The sequence below is a fragment of the Sinocyclocheilus grahami genome, unplaced genomic scaffold (genome assembly GCF_001515645.1).
Source record: "Sinocyclocheilus grahami isolate Dianchi unplaced genomic scaffold, SAMN03320097.WGS_v1.1 scaffold219.1, whole genome shotgun sequence".
NCBI classification, from domain to species: Eukaryota; Metazoa; Chordata; class Actinopteri; order Cypriniformes; family Cyprinidae; genus Sinocyclocheilus; species Sinocyclocheilus grahami.
The window spans coordinates 548,492-557,509 of NW_015505398.1; the positions used below are offsets into that span (position 1 = coordinate 548,492).

The 9,018-nt window shown below is 35.3% G+C and overlaps 1 protein-coding gene across 1 annotated transcript in view; it reads left to right on the top strand.

Annotated features, from left to right (window-relative positions):
* The window catches only part of LOC107596424 (USP6 N-terminal-like protein), a 36,585-nt gene that overhangs the window by 18,916 nt on the left and 8,651 nt on the right, over positions 1–9,018 (top strand). The window contains exons 3-11 of the mRNA XM_016287160.1: positions 827–912; positions 1,797–1,836; positions 3,255–3,335; positions 3,520–3,627; positions 4,882–4,991; positions 5,812–5,860; positions 5,936–6,056; positions 6,754–6,848; positions 7,026–7,091. Coding sequence (XP_016142646.1) covers positions 827–912; positions 1,797–1,836; positions 3,255–3,335; positions 3,520–3,627; positions 4,882–4,991; positions 5,812–5,860; positions 5,936–6,056; positions 6,754–6,848; positions 7,026–7,091 — 756 coding nt within the window. The remainder of the gene's footprint in view (positions 1–826; positions 913–1,796; positions 1,837–3,254; positions 3,336–3,519; positions 3,628–4,881; positions 4,992–5,811; positions 5,861–5,935; positions 6,057–6,753; positions 6,849–7,025; positions 7,092–9,018) is intronic.

Consider the following 9,018-nt stretch of genomic DNA (forward strand, 5'->3'; position numbering starts at 1 on the left):
TGTCCTCTTTTGGAAGACCAAACAAAGTAGTTTCGCTTTCACAACGAAACAACGTCACACACGGCGGCCTACAGTGAGCAGAGGCCGGGGGCTAGCGTGAGGAACGGTCGGAGGGTTAGAGTGAGCAGAGGTGGGTGGGCTTGAGAACGGTGCTGCCGGCGATTTCGACGAAGGAGCGTCCGGAAGGACATGTGATGACTCCGGGCTGGACTCCGCTTCGTCCATGGTGAAAGCCGATCCACAGCGCAAAGTTGATGTATTTCCTCAGCAACCAGCACGGATCAGCTCCAGGCATGACGAAGCAGATATCGTCCTCTTTTGGAAGACCAAACTAAGTAGTTTCGCTTTTACAACGAAGCACACAGCGTCTTTACAACATGGCGGCGGCAACAACAAAACTACAGCGAGAATGAAAGTTACGCCTTCTTTCTTTGCGTGAACATTTGGGCAGCGTTATGCAAATCTTCCCACATAGTGAGGTAGATATGTGGGGGCGTGTTAGAATGAGCCGTTTTAGGTAGGCGTGGTTAACTCGTTAACTTTTATAAAAAAATATCTCTTTGGATTTGAGACTTTAGACTTTGCAACTTTACAGATCTTCTTTATGCACCAAGAGCTTGTAACACTCCAAAGAGAAAGGAAACATTTTAATTGCATCATATGACCCCTTTAATAAGCAGCAAATTAGGAGTTTATTGGGGCAAAAGTTGCAGTTCTGATTCAGAATCTGCTGGATTTAACTGGATGATTTGTTTCACATTTGATAAACTCTACACTGTTTGTATTTAGATGACTCAAATGAAGTATGCGCTTGTGTATATTTCAGGGTAGAGACGCAGGAGTTCAGATCGATCCTTGGGAGGATGCAGACTACAGCATATACAGAGTCACAGATCGCTTTGGATTTCTTCAGTAAGTCCTGGTTAAAACCCAACACTTAGTTTCCATATTGGCAGGTGGAGGATGCATTTGTTGCCCTGTAAAACTACTTTTATTTTGTCTGATACAAACCCGTCAGTCGTCATGGTTGACTTTTTTTCTTTTTTCATTTTGACTTTTTTTTATTTATTTTTTTATCAACATGCATTGTGTATCAACACATTTAATTATTTTATTATATTAAGCAGTCTGATTTTAGGAGTGTGCTATAGCTCTATTGAAACAGAATTAGTGTTCATTGTCAAGATTGTCAAGTTTTCAAAGTATTAATTTCTTAAAAATAAGATATTCAAGGATGCATTCAGTTGACCAAAATTGACAGTAAAGGCATTTATAAAATCAACCAAAAAAATCTGTTTCAAATAAATGCTGTTCTGTTCATCAGGGTTTCTGCAAAAATAAGCAAGTAAGTAAATAAATAAACAAATAAAAGTTAAGCAACTGTTTTAAAGACTGATAATAAGAAATATTCATTTATATTACAATATATTAGATCTGAAGACTAGAGTAATGGGTGCTGGAATTCAGCTTTGCTATCGGAGGAATAAATTACATTTTAAAATATATTCAAATAGAAAACAGTGATTGCAAATTGCTGTGGTATTTTACTATTTTTTTCTGTATTTTTGATCAAATAAATGCAGCCCTGGTGAGTTTAAGAGATCAAACCTTTGAATTGTAGCATACATTATGATTTTAAATCTGTCTGAATCAAACAACAACCTCTGTACAAATTGCGATTTGCCTACTGTTTTTTGGCTATCCCAGGGTCTAAACGTAATCCCAGCCAGACAGCAATGTTTGTGATGGTATACTAGTATTGTGTAGTTTTGTAACCCTATTTGTTTTTCCCACAGTGAAGAAGAATTACCCACACCCACTGCGCATGAAGAGAAGGTATGCACACACAAATTAAGCATATAAATATACTATACAGGTGATGTGTATTCAAACAGCATGTGAATATACTATTCAAACAGCGTTTTTTTTTTTTTTTTTTTAAATCACAGACAAAAACACAAAAGAAAACACAAAGGGTCACAGAATGAATCGGTAGCAGTGTGGAGGCTCTTTTGTAAACAGGCTTACGGTGACCTTCAGACATGAGCGTTTAGTACACGAGTGTGTGGCAGACACAGCTGGGCTGTCTGGAGGTGTGCTCTCATGTGACGTATTCACAGCGTGGAGGTGGCTGATGCATTTCCCAGCTGACATTTGTGCAGTCGTGTTGTGGCACGTAAAGGTTAAAGACTAGGGGTGGAAAGAGTGAAAGCGGTCCTCAGAACAGATGTTAATAACAGCAGGGTGCTCTGAATGCCTGTTCTGCATCTAATCTCAGAGTACTTATACAAATGAGGAAAGAAATATTGCTTCCTAAGACAAAAACACAAGAGGGTTGTTTGTGTCATGTAGCAGATATTTATACTCATACCTGTCTGTTAATGGACTCTGAGGATTAGAAGCATGTATGTTATGCACCATATACCACTGATGACACATTCTTTCAGCTTTTTTCTTTTATTATTTAATTATTTTAAAAGAAAGTAAATAATTGAAATCCTATGAAGATGTGAGAACTACACTACCATTTAAAAGTTTGGGTTTGTTAAGATGTTGAATGTATTTGAAAGTCACTTATGCTCAGTGCTCACCAAGGCCACATTTATTTGAAAACAGTAATATTTTGAAATGTTAAAACTGTTTTATTTTAATATATTTTCAAATGCAACTTATTTTTGTGATGCTAAGCTGAAATTTCAGCAGCCATTACTCCAGGCTTCAGTGTCACTTGATCCTTCTGATATGTTAATTTGCTGCTCAAGAGACATTTCTTATTATTATTATTATTATTATCAGTTGAAAATAGCTGTGCTATTTAACGAATATAAAGAGATTTTTGTAACATTTACTGTCACTTGTAATGAATTTAATGTGTCCTTGCTGAATAAAATAATAATCTTAGTGACCTTTGAAAGGTAGTGTATTTCATTTGAAGTGTGTGTGTGTGTGTGTGTGTGTGTGTGTATATATATATATATATATATATATATATATATATATATATATATAACCTGCAAATGAACTATCAATTATTTCAAGACAAGACCGGATTAAAAAAAAGCACAATTATTAAATAAGATATGGTTATTTTTATTATTATTGATGTTTTTGGGTGATGATTGGTGTATGATTATTTTGTGTTGACTGAAAAGTAATGAAAATTAAACAGAAAATTAACTTTTTAATCAAATTTATTTTTTGTTTTGTTTTTGCAAATCATAATTCATCAGATTTCATTGTTTTTCCCTGTGCAGCAAAAACAGGTGGAGATTGAGAGGGTGCAGAAGTGGTTGAAGATGCTGAAGAACTGGAGCAAGTACAGGAACAGTGACCGGGTGAGCTTCACCTCAAGAGGTTGTGATCATTTCTCTGAAAATCAGAGAGAGCACTGTGATATAGCTCCATGGAGAAACAGAGTGATGCTTAAAACACACACACACACACACACACACACACACACACACACACACACACACACACACACACTCACTTGTTCTTACTCCTGGTGTCTTTGTGCAGATGATTAAGAGGGTGTATAAAGGCATCCCACTACAGCTGAGAGGACAGGCCTGGACCCTGCTACTGGATGTTGAGAAAGTCAAGAGTGACAATGCAGGAAAATATGAGGTACAACATTGAAAACATGCGCGCATACACATTCACACACACAGTAACTCTGCAGATTTAGCTGTGACCTATGGACACTACGTAGCCGCAAGTCTCTGCTGGCCTAAAGCCGGGTGTTTGGTTAGAGTGGGATTACTTAAGTGGTGTTGTGGTAGAGCTATTTCAAAGGGATTAGAGTGTGATCTGAAAACAGACAGATGGCTGATAGAAGGCATGGAAAGAGATGGAAGAGAACAAAACACAAGAAAAACAAACCTTCAGAGCTGCTGAGATTTTACAACAAGCAAGAATTATTTGCACTTGTCGTTGAACAAGGTGCCCTGGTGGTGATATCCTTTATTGCATGCTTTACAGAAGTGGTTTTGTAAATATATTACAAAGTGGTCAGTAAGAGATATATATATATATATATATATAATTTTTTTTAATTTTTTTTTTAGATTATTACTTTTCTTCAGCATGGACACATTAAATTGATCAAAAGTGACTGTAAAGACATCTATAATGTTGCTAAATATGTCATTTTCAAATAAATGCTGTGTTTTTAAAGGGGTCATATGATGCTGCTAAAAAGAACATTATTTTGTGTATTTGGTGTAATGAAATGTGTTTATGCGGTTTAAAGTAAAAAAGACACATTATTTTCCACATACTGTACATTCTGTCACATTTGTTCTGTTTTGTTGATATGTATTTCTCTTCCGTTGGTCCCTGTGTTTCCTGTGTTTATTTCCTGTTTTCTTTAGTTTATTTTAGTTATGTCCTAGTTAGTTTCCAAGGTAACTGTTCTTTACCTGTGTCATGTTTGGTGGTTATTTTTTCAGTGTATATATTGCTGTGGGTTTGAATTATGAGTTTGTTGGTTATTGTCACTATTTATGGTGTTCTTAGTATATATTTCACATTATTAGTGTAACATTATATAACTATTTCTTTTTTATCAAATAAATGCAGCCTTGGTGAACATATGAGACTTGTGAAAACGTTGAAACAGACCCAAAACTTTGAACGGTAGTGTATATATCATGCGCAGAAATTTTTTTTTCTAAGAGAATAAAAGTAGTTACAGTATGTAATAAATGAGATGATGTATTAGTCAGCTGTTCATTTTGACAAAATAAACCACTCAGTATTGTAGGTATAATATCACATAATTAAATCTAGAAATGGTTGTCTTCTAATGTCATCTTGTACTGCATGGTAGCTTATCAACACTGAATCTATTTTTGATGAAGCCATTTGTTTGATTGACAGAGAATGAAGGAGCAAGCCCAGCTGTACTCTCCAGAAATCAAACAGATTGACCTTGATATCAACAGGACCTTTCGAGACCACATCATGTTCATGGATCGATTTGGTGTAAAGTAAGTAACACATGAACACATTAAAATAATTTGATTATATGCTTTAAGGCATACATTTAGTTAGGTAAAAAAAACTGCCCTTGTAGGTTAAAAATGTCTCTGGAAATCAATTTAAGGGAAATAATATATCTTAATTGAAATGTGTATATTTGTTTAGGTGTAGGATTAATTTTCAGTTTTTATCCTGGCTTTACAAATCCTGCAAAGTGTCCTCCTTTTTGGTGATCTGGCCTCTTTAGACAGGTCTAATTGAAGGCTAAGCTCCTAAATTAGACATTTATTAAGGCAAAAGTCATAGTTAATAGTGAGAATTGGTTCCCAAACTAAAGGATATGCACATAAAATACAGACACATTTACAGAACAGGGACATGTACACTGCATGTGTTTATTGCGAAATGAATGCACAAATTTGCTCAAACATCTCTTGTATTGGCTATTTATGTGCTTTATGAAAGTGCCAGAGTGTATGGTCATCAACATCTCAGTCTCCCTTCGCCACTTCTGCAGACAATCTCTGGACCTGATTTCTGCGTTTTGAGAGCTTGTTCCCCAAGCAGGCCAGAAAAGGGAGTGATGTCACTGTGGATTTAATAGATTGCAGGCCTTAGAGAGCCAAGTGGAAAGTCTTGCTCATCTGAAGGGTGTCATTAATGCTCACACATGAAGGGAGGGCCTCAACTTTAATTTGAGGAGCGAATGCATCTTTGTGGAAAAATATGGATGTTTGGTTCATGTGTTGTTGATGTGTGTTTGTTTCATAGTGCACTTTCAGTAAAAGACAGAGTTTGAGTCTGACAACACTTTTCTTCTCTTCACAGGCAGCAGTCTTTGTTCCATGTGCTCTCTGCATACTCTGTTTACAATACCGTAAGTGTGCGATCACATCTATGCTTAATAAAGAGATGTTACATAATCGCTGACTTTGTCTGTTCTTGTCCACAGGAAGTGAGTTACTGCCAGGGCATGAGTCAGATTGCTGCCATACTGTTAATGTTCATGAATGAAGAAGATGCATTCTGGGCTTTGTCCCAGCTCTTAACCAATCAGAAACATGCCATGCATGGTGAGTCCTCATTTATTCTGCTCTTGGCTAAGAATTTTAATGTTGATTTAGATATTTTTTTTAAACGATAAGGCTATATATATATATATATATATACGATAAGACCATTCAAACATTTTGGGTCAGTATTCTTTAATGTAAAAAAAAAGTCCTAAGCTACGGTCAGTTTGATTTAAAAAAAATAGTCAAATGTTTATATTGTGAAATAGTTACAATTTAAAATAACTGTTTTCTTTTGTAATATATTTTAAAATATATAGTTTATTTCTGTAATAGCAAAGCTAAATTTTTAGCATCATTACTCCAGTATTGAGTGTCGCATGATTCTTCGGAAATCATTCAAATATGCAGATTTCCTACTTAAGAACCATTTCTTATTATTATAAAAGATGAAAACATTTGTGCTGTTTAATATTTTTGTGGAAACCATGCAACTTTTTTTTTTCTTCAGGAGACTTTGAATATAATTTTTTTAAAGAACAGGGTTTATTTGAAATAGAACACTTTTGTAACATTATGAATGCTTTTACTGTCAATTTAATAAAGTATTAATTTCTTTCAAGTCTTACTGACCCCAAAATTGAATGGTAGTGTACATAACACTTGCGAATTTAACAGAGGTTATTATCGTAAATCTAGTACTGGGAAACACGTGACACTTTTTTTATCATGCCTTCACATTTGCAACCCATCACAGGATTCTTTGTTCCTGGATTTCCCAAACTTCAGCGTTTCCAAAACCACCACGACCAGATTCTCTCCAAACTTTTACCCAAACTAAAGAAGCATTTGGTAAGATTGTTGTGGCACACACGAGTACAAAATGAGCCCAGAACCTATAAGATTATTTAAGTTACAATAAATATAGCTATTAACTTCATTCACTTAACATGATACTGTATCTAATGCTGGGTCTCTTCCCTTCTCATTCTTTTCTTTTTTTTGTCTGTTTATATGCACTCTCATCAGGATAAGGAGCAGATGTCCAGTGGGATTTACAGCACTAAATGGTTCCTCCAGTGTTTTATTGACAGGGTAAGTGTTTGATCTGAGCAGATGCATTGTAACCAAACTGACAATGGTGTTATGTAAGCGGAGATTAGTAGATAGGTGTACATGCTCAATCATATGCTATGCTTAGATCTCAAAAGCCAAGGAAATGATGCATCAACTGTGTGTATATTATAGTGTTGGTTCAGGTCACTGCAGACAATCCTAAAAGTGGTGATTCATTTGGCTCTCTTTGAATGTAACTGTTGAGTCAGCTGTTCTGATTGTAACTGTGATTGTTCAACCATCGTGGGATGGAAACACTTCTGGATCTGCTCAAGTGAGAGGTGTTTATATGAAGAGATGCTGGCAGTGAGATCTGCTCAGACTTGCTCAGCTAAAAACTGAGGTGTTAAGTGGACATTCAGGTTTATACAGGCAGAGATTTTGACTCATTGTAGATGTGGACACAGAAGGAGGAACTGGGATTGAATGTCAACAGCAAGGCATTGATAATTAGTTTGATTAGGTGTAGATGCAGAGAAGTCAGGGACACCTCTGAGGAAAGAAACTGCTGATCTGTAGAATCATGTATAGCAAATTATCTTGAAATTGTGCGCAGCTCACTGGTGTCAGATCTCCGCCTTGTAAACACCCCCTAATTAATATCATTACCATATAAAAGAGCACACACCAATATCCGAATTTCTATGCTTCTGAGTCTGTTTTTAGTATCACAAAATTCTTGCAGAACTTTATAAAACATTATTGGAAAAAAAATTGGAGATGCGTTTTTTTTTTATGCATTAGTAGTAAATCAAGAGTTCTCTTGTAAAATAAAATAATAATAAAAAAATGGAATAAACTGTGTACAGAAAGCGAGTAAAGAACTCTCAACATTAGACTACTAAAAGAAGGACAGTTTATTGTTCCGTGGCCAGAAAATAAATATTCCTTGAATTGATAAATGATTATATTGTCTGCTCGGTGGACGGACAGATCAAATAATTGTAATATTGATTCTGCTACAGTTAATTCGAAGATATAATCTAAATATTTATTATGAATCATAACCAGTTATAATTCGTCATAAATATTCCCCTTTTTAGAGCTAATAAATAATAATAAACCTTACACCAGTATTGAGTGTCGCATGATTCTTCGGAAATCATTCAAATATGCAGATTTCCTACTTAAGAACCATTTCTTATTATTATAAAAGATGAAAACATTTGTGCTGTTTAATATTTTTGTGGAAACCATGCAACTTTTTTTTTTCTTCAGGAGACTTTGAATATAATTTTTTTAAAGAACAGGGTTTATTTGAAATAGAACACTTTTGTAACATTATGAATGCTTTTACTGTCAATTTAATAAAGTATTAATTTCTTTCAAGTCTTACTGACCCCAAAATTGAATGGTAGTGTACATAACACTTGCGAATTTAACAGAGGTTATTATCGTAAATCTAGTACTGGGAAACACGTGACACTTTTTTTATCATGCCTTCACATTTGCAACCCATCACAGGATTCTTTGTTCCTGGATTTCCCAAACTTCAGCGTTTCCAAAACCACCACGACCAGATTCTCTCCAAACTTTTACCCATGCGAATTTAACAGAGGTTATTATCGTATGTCTAGTACTGGGAAACACGTGACACTTTTTTTTATCATGCCTTCACATTTGCAACCCATCACAGGATTCTTTGTTCCTGGATTTCCCAAACTTCAGCGTTTCCAAAACCACCACGACCAGATTCTCTCCAAACTTTTACCCAAACTAAAGAAGCATTTGGTAAGATTGTTGTGGCACACACGAGTACAAAATGAGCCCAGAACCTATAAGATTATTTAAGTTACAATAAATATAGCTATTAACTTCATTCACTTAACATGATACTGTATCTAATGCTGGGTCTCTTCCCTTCTCATTCTTTTCTTTTTTTTGTCTGTTTATATGCACTCTCATC